This window comes from Argentina silus (genome assembly GCF_951799395.1).
Source record: "Argentina silus genome assembly, chromosome: 18".
Taxonomy (NCBI): domain Eukaryota; kingdom Metazoa; phylum Chordata; class Actinopteri; order Argentiniformes; family Argentinidae; genus Argentina; species Argentina silus.
The window spans coordinates 12,193,998-12,216,056 of record NC_139672.1 but is presented as its reverse complement, the minus strand read 5'-3'; the positions used below and the strand labels follow the sequence as shown (position 1 = coordinate 12,216,056).

The 22,059-nt window shown below is 41.0% G+C and overlaps 1 protein-coding gene across 1 annotated transcript in view; it reads right to left on the bottom strand.

Moving 5' to 3' along the window:
- Positions 1 to 15,525, bottom strand: part of agap3 (ArfGAP with GTPase domain, ankyrin repeat and PH domain 3) — a gene marked incomplete at its 5' end in the record, with an annotated part of 116,463 nt that extends 100,938 nt beyond the window's left edge. Inside the window, one exon of the mRNA XM_083690228.1 lies at positions 15,153 to 15,525. Coding sequence (XP_083546354.1) covers positions 15,153 to 15,525 — 373 coding nt within the window. The remainder of the gene's footprint in view (positions 1 to 15,152) is intronic.
- Positions 15,526 to 22,059: the final 6,534 nt, after the last annotated feature.

Here is a 22,059-nt window from a genome sequence, read left to right as displayed (position 1 = left end):
GACATTTTGATATTTTGGCATTCTGTCAGATGCCAAAAAGCATGGCAAAAGGGTTTCATAAATCTTTCAAATGCAATCCAAGCTTTGTTGCCGGTGATCTCTGGTCCATTAATCTCTTCCTCCCTACCTAAATATGTTTTGTCAGAGTCTGGCGTCATTAGAGAAAATTACAGTTCTATCTCCCAGTCCCCAGTTGGCTCAATGGGAGATCAGTGAACTACTTTGAATATTTCTCTTCATTTCAACAATTTCTCTCCATAAAGGTGGTGACTCCTCCGACCTAGATAACTACCGCCCAATATCCAAGCTATCTTGCCTTTCAAAAGAATTAAAGTCCCAGGTCAACTCCCAGCTAAGAACCTTTTTGTTTTCCCATTCTATTCTAAATGTGCACCCATCTGGCTTTAAATCTAGTATAGCACAGTCTCAGCTGCTACACTTGTCTTAGATGATGTGTTAAATTGCCTAGATGAGAAAAAAACATTGTGCTGCCTTATTTATAGATCTCTCTAAGGCATTTGATACGGTTGACCATTACCTACTCATTCAGAGGTTCTCTGAAATAGGCCTGGATAAGGCTTCATGTAGATGGTTTGAAAATTACAGACAGAATGCAGTGCGTCTTAACGGATGGTGTTAAATCAGGTTTTCTGGACATAACAAAGGGTATCCCACAAGGATCGATTCTTGGTCCGGTTCTTTTTACTATTTACATGAACAATATTGGATTATCTGTAAATAATTGTAACCTGGGGCGCTTAGTGGCGTAGCACACTAATGCGCTTACCACGTAATCACAAGGTTCCTGGTTCGATTCCGACCCTCGACCTATCTTGCATGTCCTCCCTCCCCTCTCTCCCATCCTTCCTGTCAATCTCTACTGTCTCTATCCAAATAAAGCAGAAAATGCCCTAAAAACATATTTAATACATAAATAAATAAATAATAATAATAATTGTAACCTGAATACGTCAATGACACTGTTGTATATGCTAATGCCCCCACGACTGACCAGACTCTTTTTGACCTACTGTCTGCATTCGCTGTGCTGCAGAGAGAATTTGTTGAGCTGAAGTTGGTGCTTAATTCTGGAAAAACTAAATATATGTTACTTACCAAATCACAGAAAAATGTACCTGATTCATGAATATGTACTTTGGGTGGTGCCCCCATTGAGCGTGTCCCTGCTTATAAATACCTGGTCATTTGGTTTGCCAAAACATACAGAGGAGCTTGTTAAAAAGCTAAGATTTAAGGTGGGCTTATTTTCTAGGAATAGATCTTGCCTTTCCCTGAAGAGCAGAAAGCGGATTGTGCAATCAACCTTCATGCCAGTGTTTGATTATGGTGATCATCTACCGTAGTGCAGCAGCCACTACTCTTAAACCTTTGGATGCCATCTACCATCTATGCCCTTCGCTTTATCACAAGTGATAGTTTTAATACTCATCATTGCATACTTTATCAAAAGGTTGACTGGACCTCATTAAAGTCCAGTAGTCCAGTAGATCTCTTCATTACTCCCTTTTTGTTTATAAAGCCCTACTGCATAAAGCTTACCTAACCTCATTATTGAAATTCAAGAACATAAATTACCTAACTCGTTCTCAGAGTTGGTTAACATTTCAGTTGGTTGTTCTGATGCCGCTTGGGCAATTTAACATTTTGATTGAGGACCTTTTTGTTTGAAAATGTGTTTATCTTTCTTGATTGTGTTTTATAATATTGTAATTTTGTATGATGTATGGTTGTAAACTGTATGTATGCAGGGCTCTCTTGTAAAAGAGACCTTGGTCTCAATGGGATTCCCTGTCAAAATAAACGTTAAATAAAATGACTGAAGTTACCAACAGTCTCCTAATTAAATCTTGTACCTATACACGATAGTCCGCATTCCCAGTTGCGTGTCCTAGATACGCTCCGTGAGAGTGTAAGAAGTATATTTTTATTAACTTTGAATTAGGCAGTATTAAGCATTAACTTCAAGTGGTTAAGATAAGGGGATGTTGTCAGGAGATGGCAAGAGCAAACATTAGTATTAGCAACAATAATTATCAAATATTATTGTCAATAGCGATTTGAAGGCAAGCTGTTAATGAGCTAATATTGTTTAGGTTTATGAGATGATATACAAAAAAACTGTTGAGAATATCTATATTTCAACAATGAAATAGTCATAGTCTTTTCTCAGTGTGTAAAATACTTCCTTGGAATGTATAAAAGTAAAAATGTGATGTCAGCTAAGACCGCCACTTGATGATATCACAGGAGTCAGGGAAGACTATATTGAGTTAATCTAAGGCTGGTTGTAAAGTGCTGTCTTCGGCCCTACAAAACTGCTGACTACTGGATGCTCAATTGTGTTAGCTGGTTCTCCATCTACCCTGTCTGCTCTGCTACTATCTGGACCAATAACTGATCAAAGAGACAAGAACCTCTATACTCAGTACTCAATATCAGTCCTGGTGTATTGGAGACAGATGAGTTACAATCAAAAATGAACAATTCAAACTCAAAGACTGAGTGCCCATATTTGAGTAATGTCCTGCAGCTCCCAGTGCATCCACCCACCCGCCCGCCCACCTATGGTAGGCCTACAGCCTAATGCAAGCTTAGAATTGTATTTTCTTGTCACGATTTAAAATAATCTGCTACAGACAAAGGGACTTAGTTCTCTGAGTGAAAGAAAGATGAGGATCTAGAGGATCTACTACTACTTGAATATTTAATAGGGTTTGGAGAGCATTTTTAATTTACCACCATGAAAATGTCTTAACAAGCTAAGGATACCAAGAAGGTCAGCAAAAATGTTGGCTAGTGACAGTGTTTAGTTCCAACTTGCAAGTACATTAAATATAAGTCACACTAAGAGGTTCAAACAACCGAACAAACCAAGGATCTTCAATAAATGGAATTCAATTGTAAGGGTGCAATGGTTCTTCTCAAGTCCTCAAGCATCCAAAACCCTTCCATGTTTGGCTTTGCTGTTGTGTTCTACCCTTCTACACACTCTGTCCTTGAGAATATGCAGGCTAAAGTGTTTCATTTCTCAGCTAACATTATATGCTACCTTAGGTATTTTTCAATTCATCATCAGCATACAGTATGAACCAAAGCCAGAGCATTACACAGTAGCTCCCTTCAACAGAGAGATGCGGCAAAATATAATTTCTGACATTCATGGCTAGACACTTCAATAGCTAGACAGTCAGAATGATGGGTCAACAAGGGTACCTTTACAGTTAACTCCAAACAATACCAATAGACAAAACAAAAACATTCATGCATTTGAAAATGAAGTCGGAAATGAAGTGTTGCAGAGAACGTTGATGAATGAGTAGACCTAATAGGCCTTTTATTGTTCTCTGAACAGCTGTGAACTCCTAACAGCTACATGACATGTGATGCTTTTTAAAAACACATACTGAGCAGGACTCCCGTGCTTTATTTCTATGGCCTTTTAATACAGGCATTGCCAGTAGCTCAGACGCAGACAACCCCTAGTTGACCTGTCCTCAGGCCATCATATCTGACAAGATCAGATCTCTTTGTCAGAAATAAGGATGTCTGGGAGAGCCACAAACAAAAGGAGTAATACCACTAGTGTGACAGGAGAGCGATTATTTCAACTGAAGTCAGCCCACAAGGGAAAGAAAGACGAAAGACTGTAAAGGAGAGAATGTGTAAAGTGAAGGCGGGGGGGGGGGGGGGGGGTGAATGCTGTGGAAGTAGTTTCCATTATATTGGCCCTGTCAGGCAAGTAGGGTAAAAGGAGGCTGCTGAGATGGCAGACTACCCCCCCACCCCCCCCCCCTTACTCCCCCCACCACCAACAAACCCAAACCACCATTACATTCAAACCCCTCAGGGCTTCGCACTAAACAGCCTTCCGTCCATGTGAGAGGGGGATGTGCGGGCGAAATTCACGCTTCAAGGGAGCCCCCCGACACAGAGCTACTTTGGCCAACTCCTTGGCTGTTACATAACACACTGCCGCCCACCCACCCACCAGCGGCTTCGCACTGTCCTCAAACACAGATAGAGATGCAACAGAGGTATGGACAATGAACACACAGAGATGCACATTCTAACTCAAACTGACAGGTAGTCTTGCCTACTCTCTCCGTGCATCAGTAAAGGTATGATCCCAGTTCGCCAGAGACAAAAGTAAAGCTTCTTTTTTTTTTTTTTTTTTACAGAGGGCCTCAACAGTTGGACAACTACGTCTGTCCAGTTAGTGTAAGCTGAGAAGTCACTCAGATGGCTTCCGCCAACCTGACATCTGGCAATCCAGGGATGGGTCAATGTCACCCACCCCCCTTTGTTCTCAAAGCAAGGCACTGATAATCCCCTAAACTCTCACTCACCTACGCCAAGGCTCAGGGGCTCGGTACAAATACTACAGCCGATAATGGTGCTCTCTCAATCCTGTGCTTCTCGTGACTACCCATCCTACACAAACGATCAATCACACACACACACACACACACACACACACACACACACACACACACACACATAGGCTATCACAGTAGGAGCAAATCTTGAGGAAAGCCTACTCAGATTGTAAATTCAGAGTGATAGAGAGGCATTCATCTTGCATAGCCATACCAAATCACATTGTTCTCACCCCTCCTTTGGAGGTCTGGAGAAATTGTTATTCGGTTTGAATGGAGCGCTTGCTGCAAGAGGACACATTTTGATTGGCTTTGAGTAGAAGTGAGGCTTCGAGAACATCAACCCCTACCCCCTTTTTTTTTTTTACTATTTTTCCTGGAATTATAATTCGGTTGCTGGAACACTACTCACATAGGGATCAGTGAAAATTATTGTCTGTTCCATTCTGAGCTCCCTATTGACTGGTTTGTAGTGTGGCAAGCACGTTACAGGTCACCCCTCGCTAACGCACTTCTGCCTCGAATTTCCCCAGGGTTTCCAAACAAGGTGAGAAGAAAGACTGGGAGTGTAAGTAAGAGATACAGTGACCTCTAATAAGGCTGATTCCTAACAAAAAGGCTTGCAAATTGAATGAAATGAGTCTCTTCTTTTTAATCAATACCTAGTCAATTGTTCACCACGCTGTGGGTTTCAGATTATGAACACCACCAGTTCTTGTACTGTATGTCAATGCAAGTGTAACAATTCATTGCTTCTCTTTCATTTAACCTTACTGAATTTTCTCTGAGGCCAGCAGTTTGTTTCTCTGTGAGCGCATAAAATAAAGGAGAGCTCATCTTCTGAGAGCCATATTCTGCTGCTGAACACTGCACTTTTCGTGCCAGGTCTCTTTCACAGCCGATGAGAAGAATCTCATCATCCAAACTGGTTTCTGTTGAAAAACTGCATCAGGTCAGCCTTGAGCAAGTCTTTCAGCTTATTTTAAAAGGGAAAGAAAGGTTTGCATCCTATCTGGCAACGTGTGCATCATGGAGCATCCATACATTTTCTCCCTCAAGTTAGTCACATGCACTTCTGCGTCACCGAATATTAATTGGCATGGCAACATGTAGACCTGTCTATTACCACTCGAGTAGAAATGAGAAAAAAACTATGATGTAAGAAAATGTGATCAGCCTGTCTGTGTAACATGACTGTGTTCGACAATGCAGCATTCTGGTGACCTTCCTCTTCCCAAATCTCCATAGTAACAGCTTTCCTAACCGGCAGGCTATTGAGAAGTTCATTCATATTAATAACTCAGGATGCAAGCCTAGTTTTGAATACATTCTTTATTCACATTTGCCTTCTGGTTCTAAGCCTCTCAATGTGTCTTGGTGCTTTGTTTCTACTTCTTCAGAGTACAATTTGGCAGATCTACTGAAAAATGTGTTGTCCTTTTGCCAGTAGGTATACTTGTTAAACACAGCGCAAAGCTCTTTATACTCTGTTCTCCATGATCTATCTATCTGTCTGCAAAAAGCTGCGGCATTGCAGTCATTACACTGTCCCCACCGTAACTAATGGGTCTTCTCAACTGTTAGAATATAATGGCTTGGAATACACAATGACCAACCTATTTCCTACAAACCACCTGTGTGGTAATGCATTATGGATTTATAAAGGTATACATCAATACAGGCTGTTATAAAGAGGCATGAGTTAGATTGCTGTGCAACTTGTGTGAAGGCCGATTTTTTATCCACCTTCTTGCATAAAGGCAGGTGTGAGGTAGAGTGAACTGTTAGAAATGTTTCCATAAATTAGTATAATAGGGTTATACAAGGCACTATAAAAGCATTATAATACAGTACAAACACACGATTCTCAGATAGTGTTAGCAGCTTAAGTTCCTTTTCAAACTATTCAACTAAAGGCTGAAAAGTATAGCCGAACAGAGGCACGAATCCAGTCAGGACACAAAACAACTGAACCCCATCCAGTGAAGACTGAGGGTGACAGGAAACAAACAAAAACCTCACAGCTGGAGTTTGTGTCCTGAGCTGGCCCAGTGCTAACAGATGACTGACCACCCTAAAACCCATCAGATGTTGGGTCCAAAATGGCATCGTAATATATGCCATTTAGCTGACGCTTTTATCCAAAGCGACTTACATTGCAGTGAGTGCATACATTTCAGTATATATGGTCCCAGCAGGAATCAAACCCACAACCTAAGCGTTGTTAGCGCCATGCTCTATCAACTGAGCCACAGAGGACCACCATCGTGAATGTGTTCTTGCCAGGGTTGTACATATGAGGTTCACATACTACACCACATGACACTGGTCCAGGGTCATGGCCAGAGGGAGTGCAGTGGAACGACTTTGGGTTATTCCAGTCAGGGAATGCAGGAAATGGGGGAATAAACAGTTATGGGTTCACATTACACTTCCTCTCCATTGATCCTCTAGAAATACTTGGCTCTGCACTACAACACAGCCTTTACAGTTCTGATAAACAATGCATGGAACCCAAAAATATATACCAGTTGGACCATGTGAAAGGTTGATAAGGTCTAAGGCTCTCATACATCATGAGAAAAAGTTTACATTTTCAAATCCAAATATCTGTTCGTGATGAGACATAGCTAACAGGGGCCGCCAGCCTTTCAGGTTTTATCTTCGTCCGAACCCATGTGTTTGTTTGATTTGCAATGTTACTATGTTGATTGCCATTATCTACAATACATGTAAAATGGCTCCAAAAATAACGATAAAAGAACAACTTGTGTGTTTGTATTAGTTACTATTTGGCATGTTGCCTAAGAAATCAATCCCTTTGATGGCAGCGCACACAAGGCCACAGGAATTGCTGTTAGACCTTCGAACACCATTGCATCCACATAAGGAATGTAGGACTGAGGTGATCATGCTCCACTGACACATGTTAAACAGGCTCTATTGACAATGGACTTGCCTCGGGGAAAAAAATGGAACCAAGCACAACTGCATTATCATTTCAATGACATCTGATGTGTTTGTTGTACAATACACATTATTTTAGAGTATGAGAAAGGAAATGTAAGATTGTGTCGTATCATAAACCCATCTAGCCTAGAAACTATCCAACAACCAAATATGACAGTTGATTCTGCCCATAGTATGTTGTGGACAGTCTTAGGGTGCTGCTCTTTTCTTGTAGAAAACAGATTCATAATTTCATGGCATGTGACCTCTGAAATTTCCACAGACATTAAATAAGAGCACGCCTTTTCAGAAATCCTGCACACTGAGGTGTTGGTAATGCTGGCATGGAAGAGACAGAACACTCCTATAACATCAACTCATCAAAACAACTCCATAAGCTATTTGGCCCTTTCGGGTAACGTGGCAACACTCAAATGTCCTTGAGAGTTGATTGATGCATAAAAAACTGTGACATGGCCTTGTGCTATAATTGCTATTAAGAAATTTGATTTAATTTCCATGGCCCTCCAACCCTTAAATAGATTCTGCGCTCCCAATTAGGTTTCAAGGAGTGGGAGTTGCAGACTCCTGACTCCAATGCAATAACGAGCACAGCGCATGCTGTCATACTACTCTACATTATGGCCCCACATATGGCGCGCTTCCTTATCCGGCAATTTCTAATCAATGAGGAGAATGTGTGCCTTGAGGGAGAAAAAATGTCACGGTGTGAATCTCTTCCTAAGAGAGGCTGAATAAAGCCCCGTCCCTGTGGTTCAGCCTTCATCACTGTACTCCATCCCCAACCTGGAGCCCTGAATCTCCCCACAGTGAGACACGGGACTGCTGGCAGGCTGAGGGGGGACTTGGAGGCATATGCGCCTTTCCATCTGTTGCTCACTCACTGCCTTCCAAAGCCCCTTCCTCTGTCAATGGCCATCTGCTTCCAGCCCAGCCTCACTGGCAGGAAAGACAAGCACTTCCATGATGTGATCTGGACCATGCTAACACTGGTTGAGAAAACAGGACAAATTAATCTGACCGCAGTCTCAACCTTGCGCAAAGGAACTATTGGCGAAGAGAGAATTGCGGGCATCAACTGACGATCCATTCTTATCTCATTGTTTGTGTGGCGTGTTATTGTTCAATTTCAAAGGCCAGTTAGATATACGGTATACCGTTATTATGAAGCCTATCTGGGCTGAAATGTGAAAGCTCACGATGCTTCGATAGCACAAATTGCGAAGAGCTGATCAAACTGGCTTTAATGATTCACCACATCACAGCTACTCCACACTCCACTGGTTCTAGTGTGGTCCATTTAACAAAGAGAGAGTGTAGGGAGAGAAACTTTTAAAAAGCTTTTCAAGTTTCGCTTGAGTTAAGCAGAGAAGATCATATTACATTTTCCCAACAACAAAAAAACAAACACCCGCCTCACCCCGAGCCCCTCCACTGTTGAAACCAGAGAAAAAACTAACTGTCCAGTAATGGGAGAGAGAGCCTTTGTTCAATGGAACAATGGAGGACATTCTGCTGTAGAGGATAGCGTCACATTCACTTAAGCCTATGCCACAGCCCTGCAGTACTGGGGCGAACGGCAGAGCCACAGCAGAGGCAGACCTTACGATCCCTCAGACGCACACCCCAGTTGTACCCCTGCAGCTTGGCACATCCCTGACGAGTGGCCAAAGGTCAGGGCCAATGTTGCCCGCAAATGAATGGGGACGTAATAAGCATTTTGACACGGCAAATGAGTGAAATTGTACAGAGTAACGACCAGACAAAGACCCCTTTGAGTCTGAGGCGTGTGCAAGCCCTGTCAATTGCCATGCATCTGTCCAGGGTATGTTACTGAGTACGTTACTGTACTCTGTAAAAGCCCCATTGAAAGGATTTGTGACGGATTCACTCAAAGATTAAACATGGCTGACACTTGATTTTTTGGTCGTCCTCAAGAAAATGAACAGTGTGCTGGTCGATATTATGTCAATAATGACAGAATCAAGGGCTTTAATTTAATTGAGTCACAGTGTGCTACAGCAATCAAAGGATGCCACAAACTTTTTATTGTAAATTTCTCAGTGGCTGAATACATATAACAAGCACTCAGTTTATTCCAAGCTTCACAGATGTGTTTATATGCGAGGCTTTACTTTAGGTACAGATCTACAGCTAGTAAACACTCTCTGAGCTACTCTATAAACACCAGCATTCCACATTAAAACACTTCATAAGAGACACAGGTGGTGGCGTTGACTAGCTTTCCCTGTTCTCTCTATCAAATAACTGGCTATAATCTATGATTATCGCTATCTGAAAAATAATGAGCTTGTTTTCTTCAGCAGCACTGTTTTGACTTTGACAAACACGACCCATCGATAGCTCTGAGTGTTGTATCGTACCAGTATCCATGAAAACCTAATTCTCAACTCCCACATATCTTAACTTGGCCTAAATGATATTGATCATTGCACTTCCTACGCACACTTCTCTGCGCTAAAAGCTATAACTTAATACAACTTTAATGATCAGTGTAGATGGTCAGAATCATAACATTGAGTGCACAGCACACAAACCTTTGATATAGGACAGCCATCGTCAAACATTATCAGAGTCACTTCAGTCTAATTTCATCTGAATGGTCATCAGGAAGAATCAGAATTCAATCCCTTGTCCATTGCAACAGGGAAGACGCAACATTGTCATTCTCTACTTACGAGCCACTTGAGGCATTACATCCTCCATGTTAATTGCCTGGAGGAGAGATGCATATAACCCTGCGTGTGCCAGGGAAGTGCTCATGTGCCAAGCTCTGCTAGCAGACTCCCCTGTGTCTTCTCTGTGTGTCTCCTCTGTATCTCTCTGTGTCGTCTCCACTGGCATTTCTGTACACAGTGTTCCATTGTGCTCTCCTCAATACTGAAGTGAGTGCAGGCTTGTTAGCCCATGTTCAGGCATCAAGACTCTGTCCTTGCCCTGACATTGGATCCCTGGGTTAGTGTTTGTGAATGAACCTCATGGAGGCATTGCAAGATATAAACAACACCAGATTAATGTGCATTTATGTGCGTCATCAAACTATGATGATGATACAGTCAACTACATCATCAGCATGTTTGGTACCTCGTCTGCAATGAAAATTTATACACAGAACTGAAAAGTTGTGTAAAGTAAATTGGGGTAACAATTAGAACACCCATCCCAAATGAAACTAGCGAAACAAACGAAACTATTCCCAAGGCAACCAGACTTACTAATGGGACACTCCTCCTCATTAGAATGACCGGCTAAAAATAAAACCGACATCACATTCCCAGATACAAACTGGCCAGCTGCTTCTCTATTATCTAGATTTTTCCAGATAAACAAATCAAGCTAAGCAAATCCCTGTTCAAATGCAGCCTAACTCCATTAAGGGAACTAGGCGTAAATAATAATACTACTATTTCGCAATAAGTCTCTTTTCTTAGCCTCTGACCTAGTTTAGAGTTTAGAAAAATCTCATTCACACCTGAGATTAAGTCTCTCAGCTATTCAAAATCAATCAATTATGCATAGAGGATGTTGTATCAAATGTCTTGCTTGATGATTATCAAATGTATATTGGTGTACACATTTCATTCAGTTCTTTAAAGATGTAGAGAACAATAAATACATTTCTTCTAATTGGACAACTTAAAATATCAAACTAAGGACATGTTAGTGATTCAATGCCTTCCTACTGCTTCTCGATTTGGTAGGTTCTACTCCAGCTCATTTGATCTCCCTGGCCCTCCTGTCTCACCAAAACGGGGAAGGTGCCATTTTGTCAGGTTGGTGGTTATACTGTACATGAGAGAAACAATATGACCTGAATCTATGAGACTTCTCTGGAATGGACAGGCTTTTTTGGACAGATGCTGCATGTGCAAGGCAATGAAAATGCTCAACATGGGGTTCCCCCCCGAAATGCTGGATACATATTTTCCCCTACCCCAACACAAGTATATTAGATTAGATTAGATTCTTATTCCAGAAAATGTGACAGTATCGCTTATACAGTATCTGACCTTTAACACAGAGAGTTGTTAGGCACGACTTGGAACGGAGTACACATTATTGATGACAAACCCCGGCCTTGAGGGTATTATTATTTATACAACGGTTACATAACTAATTCAAACATTGTGACAAGAAAACAAAGCTTATTTATTTTGTTATAGATTGTGATGATTTCTGCTCTTCGCTGAGAAATATAGTTCCCAAAACTCCAAATGTTGTCAAGGGAACATGACACACAAATCTACTGCAGCACAGGAACATCATAACTGCTGATTTAACCATGGTATTATCATAATTAAATCACAGCTTCTAACGTCTCTCAATCGCAATGCTTGTTTTCATCAACCGGTTGTATAAAATATTTATATCAGATATGCATCAGGCATTAAACATGTGACTTGTTTATGAGTGTGAATGGCCTTGGATATGTTGTATTCGGTAAATCAATAAAGCATTGATCGCAAAAAGTAGAAGCGAGCCAGCTCCTCCTTTGCCTCCATTATTAGTGATTGCAGTAAAAATGTGCTCGGTGAGACCAACTAGTGCACAGAATATCAAACACTGAGAAGGGAGTGGTACGAAGAAAAAATGTCACAGAGAACTCAATGTGATCTGCTTGAAATGATCATATGGACTTTTAGGTAAAAGGTAATAATGTAAAAGTAAATCCAAAAAGAAGACATCGGTATGTGAAATGAGGCTGCATTTTCCGAGGGACTAGAATTTCTATTCATTTTCTCTCCAGTATTTTCAACTGAAGGCATGAGCCACTGGTTCCTTAGCAACAGAGACTCTGCAATGATGCAAGATGGAAGGGGGATCTGCAGTTCTACAGTACAGGTGAATACAATTCTAATACAATGTCTCCTGTTGCAGCTCCTCGAGCATCCTGCAATGAGGACATTGCAGCACTGCAGCACATGTTGAAGGTACAAGAGAACACAGGGTGTATCAAAGTCACATGCAGTAACAATGGCGAGCTTGCTGACAAGAACGACCACGCATTGTTTTTGGGGCAGTCCACTTCATCACAAGGTACACCTAACCTGGGCAAATACATGACCATGTCTGGACTCAAACATAACAAAATAGCTTTGGCACAATACACTGCTCACTATTACTGAGGACTCTTGGGAACTCTTCTGAGCATAATTGAACATATTAAAGATGACCAGGTTTCAGGAGGAAAACAATAGGTAGACATTTGTGTCAGCCACTGGTCTGGCAATGAACCATAAAACTGCTTATGCTCATTAAAGCAAATATGCTGCATCTTTTAGAGGCTCTTGTGTTATCCTAACAAGCTTTTGCATAAAGCCTCCCCTTCATTGAGAAAATGATGTAACTGCATCAAAATAGACCAGGAGACATTCCTTAAAGCCTAAACAGAGATGATACCAAAATCCTTGACATTGCAAGTGACTGGGTTATCTTGACATACACAGAACACACAACCATGAACTGTAACATCACTGTAACACATGAATGGGGTGGTGTAAGGATCCATCCCGTTCATTGAAACACACTGCTGTGTGCTGCACCCAGGTGAATGACATGATGCCACATGACATGGGGGTTAGAGAACAGTGACTAGAGCAGGGTCTTTTCACAGACTCATATTATGAGGAATGGGTTTTTCTCTCTTTCAGCATAAACACAGACTTATGCCATACGAATAGAGTTGAACTTCCACATGGAACTATGAAGTTAAGTCGATGAAGTCAAGAGGTTGAATTAATTCAACCATGGTCGAACAGAAACAAGGTCATGGTCTACTATTTGGAGAGGGCACAGAGAACATTCAAGTGTTATTCTACATTCCCTGTAGGTTACCTTCAAACAAATACATGTTTTCATTGGTGGCAACATACTGTACTGTACCATACAAAATCTAAGCAATTCAAAAGATCAAATTTAATATTAAATGATATTGCTCTACTTCATCAGTACAGTATAAATATAATAAAGATGTGGAAATCATTGAAATCAGCCATTAGTGGTACGGTACGGTACGGTACTGTATGGTAACAGTACATTGATTTCCTTATTCGTAAGGTAGGTACATTTCCTTTGATGCGCTGTTGACCAATGTAAATGTTGCTGTTGCATTAATCTCTCGGTTACACACAGTCTGACATATGAGGGAATTTACTCTTGATAGTACTCCTGGTTTACACATTGCAAAAAGACATGCCATAAACAATGAACCCACATAGGTTGACACACAGTACCCATGATTGATCCTTGGCCCATGTGGGTTCCTCCATTGTGAAAATGACTCATTCTACAGCTAAGCAACCGGTCCATCTGGTTTCAATACTATGACTATGTTTTCTTTCACCCTGAAGCATTGGCATTAAGGCATTGGTAAACACTTGTTATTAGCATAAGCCTAGCTGCTGCTAAGACCTCTCTTTATCTCAAATCCTTAAACATGGGCCGGAGAAAATCTAAATCAGGATAAAGCCAATGAGACAAATTGAAACCTATTGGCGTGTATCCACTGCTGGTGAAATGTGCATTAAAAAGGTGCAAGTGAGCTGTCATAATCCTCTTCAGAAGCATTATCACAGCTTACATTAATGGACAGTAACCACAAAGTCACAGGAGACATGGGATATAATGGTTTGGACGGCATCAAAGAGGAAAAAACAGCAGGTGTCCCAACTGTTATACAAACTACTGTCTGGGGGAGCCTATGGCATCAGCTTATTTTTCACTTTGCAATCAGGAGCCTAGACTGAATACATGTACATGCATATTCATCCAGCTTACTTCAATAACGGATGACATCCTGAATTCTGTAGAAGCGATCCTCCCCCACCCCCCCCACCCCCCACCCACGCATGCATACATACTTCATAGAAAAAAGACCTCATCAAAACAAGCTCTCCAATCAATCTCAGAAATTACAGTATTTTACTCTGACATATTTGTGTCAGCTCTATCTGACTCATAACACACAGTAATCAAATGTAAACATGTAAAGATGAGGGGCAACACCTGGGAGGCTGCACCCTGTGCATGCTGAAGACAAGCATTGGGAAACTGACCATATTAACAGCAGTGTTCAAACAATGCTGTCCATAGTTCTTGTTTGTTTATTTTCATTTTGTTGGGCCCGTCTCCTTTCAGTGTTGTGTGTTGTGTTTAAAGGCATTACAGTATGTCCATGCACATGTCACAGTTGTGTCATATTCTTCATATTGTGTAGTATGTTATCATCATTATATTTATTAAAAATAAATAAATAAAAAATAAATAAAAAAAAACGGTTTGTTATTTGAATCTTGATTCCATTTTCAATGCACACACATTTAGAACTGAGGTGTCAAAAGTCAACTCATTTTCAAAGCATATTAGTGAATGCACTTGGGCACTGAGTTGTTATTCGACTTAAAGGGCACTGAATAAGGTCACGGAAATGTTGTTATTCACGTAGTATGTTGCACATTATAATAAAAACACAAACAGGAAGGCTAGAGAGAGATGCATTGACCCTCTCTTTCTACCAAAGATAGCATATGCTTAATCTAAATAAATGACTTATGGCAATGTTATTCCCTTTCCCTAACTCCACCAATCATAGACGCGAGAAAGTGTGATTGGTGTCCCCAAACAATGCAGCCTACCTCCATGGCGACAATGTTGCTATTGTCCATCAAAGGAGATGACGGGCAATTGCTACAATGAATGACACAACAGAGTGTGACTATTGATCTAGCCCACTGCCCACACAAGCTTTAATGTTCCAATACTCACCCTCAATAGAGATCACATGTTCTCGGATCTGATTCTGGAGGGCCAGGTCATCAATGCGTTCGACCAAGTCGTAGATTGCGTAAATGTTCGGGTGGACCGACTCGAACCGATGGATCTCAGCCCTGATGGCCGCCGAGTTGGACAAAACAAACTGAGAGCCTTGGCCGGGCTGGGCAGCCTGGCCTGATACAGTCCCCGAACCAAACTGGCCCGCCCCTGAGCCTCCTGACGATACGGATCCGAACTGGGACGCGATGGACTGGGGAACTGGTACCGGAACAGGCGCTGGGACCGTGCCTGGGGTGGGCATGGCGGGCTGAGACTGCTGCGAGATACCAGACACCGACACTGGGACACCCGATTGGAAATTCATCTTGATTTCAAGGACTAACTCTTTACAATAGGAAAACAATACAGACCGATATAATGATTTAGATCAAAAGAAGTCCGATGGAACTAGTGGTCTGAACACGAAACAGCACAGAAGCATCAATAGTTGGTCGCCAATTGCAACAAAACGAGATTATTACTCATATTATTAAGACTTGATTGTGATTCATTTTCCGTTATGGCTATACTGAGCTATAGCCGTGTCCTGCCCTTTTCTGTGGCTTACAAACCGCAATGCCTACCACTAGACCCTCCTTTTTGGGCTATCCGCTCCTTTTTAGTGGTTTAATCGAATCGCTTTCCTTTGCTGCTCTGTCAAAAGCAGACAATGGGCTCGGCTTCGGCAAGGCGCCCTGGTCCACTGCCTACTGAATGCGTTGTTTCTGCGTTAAAATGAAATCGCGTTCAGTCCTCTTTGGTCCAAGTGGTCCCTGCCTAGCGCCCTCCTCCGCATGTTGTAACGTCACCCATCACGTAATTGTACTTGAGATGGGGGAGGGTGTAATTCGATTGGATGCTTATGTGGTGGAAGAATAAAGCAACGTGCACATCATTTTAATAACCTACCTGACAGTTATGCAACGAAATAATTGAGCTGATAAAAGAACAAGTAAATGCATAGACAATGTCATCTTGTGTGATTGTGTGTGTGTGTGTGTGTGTGTGTGTGTGTGTGTGTGTGTGTGTGAGAGAGAGAGAGAGAGAGAGTGTGTGTTGTGCAGTTGTCGTGAGGTGCAATGAATAACACTGGAATAGTAGGCAACAATACAATATTGGATAATATTATTTCTGCATGCAAATCAATTCCTCTGTGTTTTTTAATCATATGGAGAAAATCATTATTTGACCTAAAATATTCAGTACAGCCAAGTTGTTTTGATTAGAACTACCCAATGCACACGGCAAATATGCAAATATCAAATATGGTCAAATCACTTATTTTCAAACATTGAATTCAAATCAGTGGAATAGTAGGCATCCTTGGAACCCAGTCTAAAGCTAGCAATAGAGCCCTCTACTGGTGTGTCTGCACTCTGCACCCATTCTGCAGCAGGCCGAGTGTGAGAGTCTGAAAACAGATTTATTTAGATTTCAGCAACTAATGTGGCTATTCAAGCACCAGACAAGCAAAAATAATCAGTTGTGGACTTACACTAAGGGGAAACGTGCATTTAGCAACACATGTTTTGTCAAGGTGTTTTTTTTGCGTTGAAATGCACGGTATAACCTAAGCTCATAATCATAAGCAGTGTCTAGGGGGGATTTGGATTGTTGAAAGTAATGTATAATTATATGACAAGAACCCTTGGATGTTTTTCACTCTAAATGACATTTGATACATCATGTAAAATACATTTCTGTAATTGGATTTCAGTTGGTCCTTTTTTGATTCAACATCTATAGTTTTCATGAAAGGAATGGATACCACACATTTCTCAAGTGCTTTATGATGTAAGAGCGTAATTGTATGAGTAAGCCATTCGATATTATGTAACATTATGATTACAGTTCCTTCAGCCGCTCAGATAGCTGGGAATTCAGGAATGAAAAAGGGCTAATCTAATACTTAATGCATTAATATATACATTAATATTGTTATTTTGTTATGTTATTTAATCTTGATGTGCCACTCAAGAACACAATTTAGAGGGAATTTTACTGATAAATCTTGCATTGTCTCAGGAGTGAATTTCAATGGTGACACATAAAACTATGTCTACAAACACATTTATATGTATTTTATTTATTTATATATCTTTAAAAAAAAAAGGTTGACACTTTTTCATCTCTATGGGTACTGTAATGTTTTCCTTTTGAAACAGAATACAAATCATATGTTCATAAAACTAGTATGCAGTGATTAAATCGTTCTTCCGAAAGTAATACATTGTGCTCCCCCATTCAATTGATTGTAAAATGTCTACCTTGCAAGTGAAATTTGTTATACACAATTATACACAATTATACACAATTATACACAATACACACAACAAACACTAATGAGGAATACTTTTTGTGTTCAGTCTTGTCCATAATGCTTGAGGAAACTCTATCACAGCACTCATACTAAAGCCACCAATACACTTTTTTCAATTTGTTGAAGATTAGATTGATTGTCTACAGCACAGGATTTTGTGGTGTATTACAGTGCAGCAATTTGAATAATCATCCAGGTATTATCCAAGTGTAATTTACATCTACTGAATAGAAGAACATTCTGTGCAGATGTAATGGTCTTCACATCAGTGTAATTTGAAATTCTAATTTCTGCAGATCGCAAATCCCTAAACCCAATATTCATGCATTACAGGATACTGCTGATAACCTGCACTGATTGTACTATAGAATAACTTTCAGATTATGAAATAATGTATTTCATCTAAGTCAAACTCATTGCACTTTCGCTTCTCAGCTATTTCCAACTAGGTTGCACTACATAAAAAGGGTCTGTGGTTTTTGGAGCAATGTCTCTGCATCACTTTTTGATCAGAAAAGGGCCTCCATTTAAGGAAATCTAGGAACTAGGTTTCCAAGAAAGATCAAAACGGTGATTATTCTTACTCTGCAGGGAGGCATAGTCATATTGTGATGGAGTTACGATTCTTTGATCTTTACTCTATTTATTCTTCAAATATTGTGTTGTTGACCCCAAAAATGATGTGCAGCACATAAGCAATAATGACGTGGCAGCATTTTAAGCTTCTCTATACCCTGGTTGATACACAATCACTTATTTATAACTGCATTGTAGTTGACTTGAGCATATTTTGTTATTATGTAACTGGAGTAAAAAAATTAAAGGTCTGTCCACCTCTAATTCCATATTACAATACTTTAGAAACAGTATTACAGTGTAGTACAATATTTTGAATAATGTAATTCCAGTGTGACTATGCAGGTATAATGTATGCATGAGTAAGCATGAGTAATGCTTAGATTGTGGGTTTGGTTCTTGCTGTGACTATAAATACAAATATGTATGCACTCACTCTACTGTAAGTCTCTTTGTATAAAAAGTGCCTGCTAAATGACAGTGCAAGTGTTACTGTGTTTATACGTTTTGGATTGAACAGCATCCTGAGTGTGCTTACTTACTATAGGAGGATGAAGATAACATAACAGATATATACTCATTTGACACTTTATTAGGAACACTATACTAATACTGGGTAGGGCCTCCCTTTGCTCTAAAAACACCCAAAATTTTTCCACAAGATGTTGGAAACATTCCTTTGAGATTCTGGTCCATGATGATATGATTGCGTCGTGCAATTCCTGCAGATTTTTCAGGTGCACTTTCAAGCTGTGAATCCCCCGTTCTACCACATCCCAAAGGTGTTCTATCGGATTCAGATCCGGTGACTGGGAAGGCCACTGAAGAACACTGAACTCATTGTCATGTTCATGAAACCAGTTTGAGACGACTTTTGCTTTGTGACATGGTGCATGATCATACTGGAAGTAGCCATTAGAAGATGGGTAAATTGTGGCCATGAAGGGATGCACATGGTCAGCAACAATACTCAAATAGCCTGTGGCATTCAAGCCATAATAAGCCATGATAGGCTGTGGCATAATAAAGAAACCTTGAACCTTGAACCTTGAAGCGATGATTGATTGGTATCAACGGGCCCAAAGTGTGCCAAGAAAACATTCCCCACACCATTACACCACCTCCACCAGCTTGGACTATTGACACAAGGCAGGTTGGGTCCATGGATTCATGCTGCTGGCGCCAAATTTTGACCCTACCATCTGTGTGCCTCAGCAGAAATTGAGATTCATCAGACCAGGCTACGTTTTTTCCAGTCTTCAACTGTCCAGTTTTGGTGAGCCTGTGCCCACTGCAGCCTCAGCTGTCTGTTCTTGGCTGACAGAAGTGGAACCCGACGTGGCCTCCTGCTATTGTAGCCCATCCACCTCAAGGTTCGACGCGTTGTGCATTCTGAGATGCTTTTCTGCTCACCACAATTGTACAGTGGTTATCTGAGTTACTGTAGCCTTTCTTTCAGCTCGAACCAGTCTGGACATTCTCCGTTGACCTCTCTCATCAACAGGGCATTTCCGTCCGCAGAACTGCCGCTCACTGGATGTTCTTTCTTTATTGTACCATTCTGAGTAAACTCTACAGACTGTTGTGCGTGAAAATCCCAGGAGGTCAGCAGTTTTAGAAATACTCAAACCAGCCTGTCTGGCATCATGCCACGGTCAAAATCACTGAGATCACATTTTTTCCCCATTCTGATGGTTGATGTGAACATTACCTGAAGCTGCTGGCCCGTATCTGCAGGATTTTATGCATTGCGCTGCTGCCACAGGATTGGCTGATTAGATAATTGCATGAATGAGAAGGTGTACAAGTGTTCCTAATAAAGTTCTCAGTGAGCGTACATACTTTTACACAGATTTAAAAAAAGACACAACTTGTTCAAAAACCATCTTAGCTATAGAACAAAACAACGTACTATCGGCAGCCTTCTGCCACCATCTGGTGACCAAATATGGAACTCCTACCCAAACACTAACCACTAACCACTAAAAGTGATGTTTACAACATCCTTGTTTCAACTGATTGTCTGCTTTGGTTGTTCTTGTTGATCTATGGGTTGGCTATGTGAGTGTGTGTGTGTGTGTGTGTGTGTGTGTGTGTGTGTGTGTGTGTGTGTGTGTGTGTGTGTGTGTGTGAGAAAGAGAGAGAGAGAGAGAGAGAGAGAGAGAGAGAGAGAGAGAGAGAGAAAGAAAGAGAGAGAGAGCACATGTTTCACTTGCCTTATAGCAGGGGACATTCAGACAGGAAATAGAGCATTATGCAGTGCATCTGGTAAGCAGTTATAGGTTACACATTATATAATGTCCATGTATTCATTTGAACCATGCAGCCCATTCTTATGCCCATTTATATCCTAACAGATGGCAGCATTGGCACGACTATTTGTGAGTGTATTCTTGTCCAACAACTGAGGGATATGGGTAGTCGGCAGGGTTTTCCTTTTTGGCATTGGCCAACTACCTTACCAGCTGTCAGCAATACAACAGTCCAAACTTCCTTCCACCAACCACTGACTGACTCAGGGCAGGATCTGTTCGCTAGCTCTATGTGGTGATATGATGTATGTTACCAACTCATCCTTTAGCTTTAGCTTGTTTTGATGAAGTACAAACACATTTTGTCGCCCAATGAGCTTGCACTTCGTATTTGAGCCCAAGCTCTTTTGTTCAAAACCAGCTACATTTAATGAATTCTAATATGTATGTACCGTGAGTCTGCCTCCACCTACAATGAGTTTTATGGCCCCAGCGGATGAAGGGTCTCTCTTCACTGCGATGATTGGTCTTGTCTCTTGTTTCAGTGACCTGGGAGAGCCTCGGGGAGCATGCTCCAGGGCACTAGGAGCTGCCATGAATACAAAATCAGTAGCAGGAGTTCATGGTAACAGAACAAAAAGCCTGTGGGGGGCAATATTTATGAAACCCCTTTGAATAATTGATGGCCATCTTTCCCCGTAGAAATGGGGACTAATTCTAAATCTGCAAGCCGACTTTCTTCCTGCTTAAGGATTTCAAGTGGCCAAACTTGTGTGCACATTTTTCATGCGCAGCTCCAGTCTCTCACCCATTTAAATTGCAATCTTTAATTCAGTGGGGAACAGTAATTTTTGGCAACACCCAAAAGATGACCATAATGTACTCTAGTTGAATAGGGTAGGTCAAGGTGGGAAAAATGTCTGTCATGCAAGGCCAAATAGTCAGGGTCGAATATTCTAATCAGCGTTTCCAAAATGGTGGTTCGGGTAGACCTAGGCATCCTGGTAGGTTGTTATGGCTTGTTAATTCCTCCTGTTTGACTGAGGTTTGATAGTCCACTGAGGTCCACTGAGGTTTGATAGTCATAAGGTGTTTAGGCAGAGCACATTGCAATCTGGGAACTACTGTTTTAATCAACAGTAACTCAAAGTCACCAGACAATTATACTTTCTCTTTGAATCTTTTGAGATTCAAAGGGGTCTGACAAGGTCTTGAGTAGCTTGTAGAGATTAGGCTATTTCACTCCTAATATGCTTCTGTAAAGAAATACAAATCATCTGCTTTGATGTATTAAACATATAATTTGAATTACTTCTGCAAAGCAATTCAAAGTGGGTAGCACTATGCTTTCCATTGCAGAAATTCACATATTCACTAACAAGAAATTGTAATAAACGTACAATAGGCTCCACAATAAACTTTTACTTTGGAATTCATTAAAACAAAAAACACAAGGCATCTTCTCCTACTTCTACTTAAGTAAGTAAGTCACAATAAGTATCCGAGCCATTGTTACCACACAATTTCTCTAAATACTAGCTATAGATACTGTACATACTGTACCAGTGGAAATCAGTTAAGAACAATAAAGTGCTACCCACATAATATAAAATCCAGAGAGACTTGTGTGCTACACGTCATGACATCCCCAGTGTCATATGAAGGAGCCCACACACCTGGCTCACATGACATACCGTACAGTTTCTAAGCT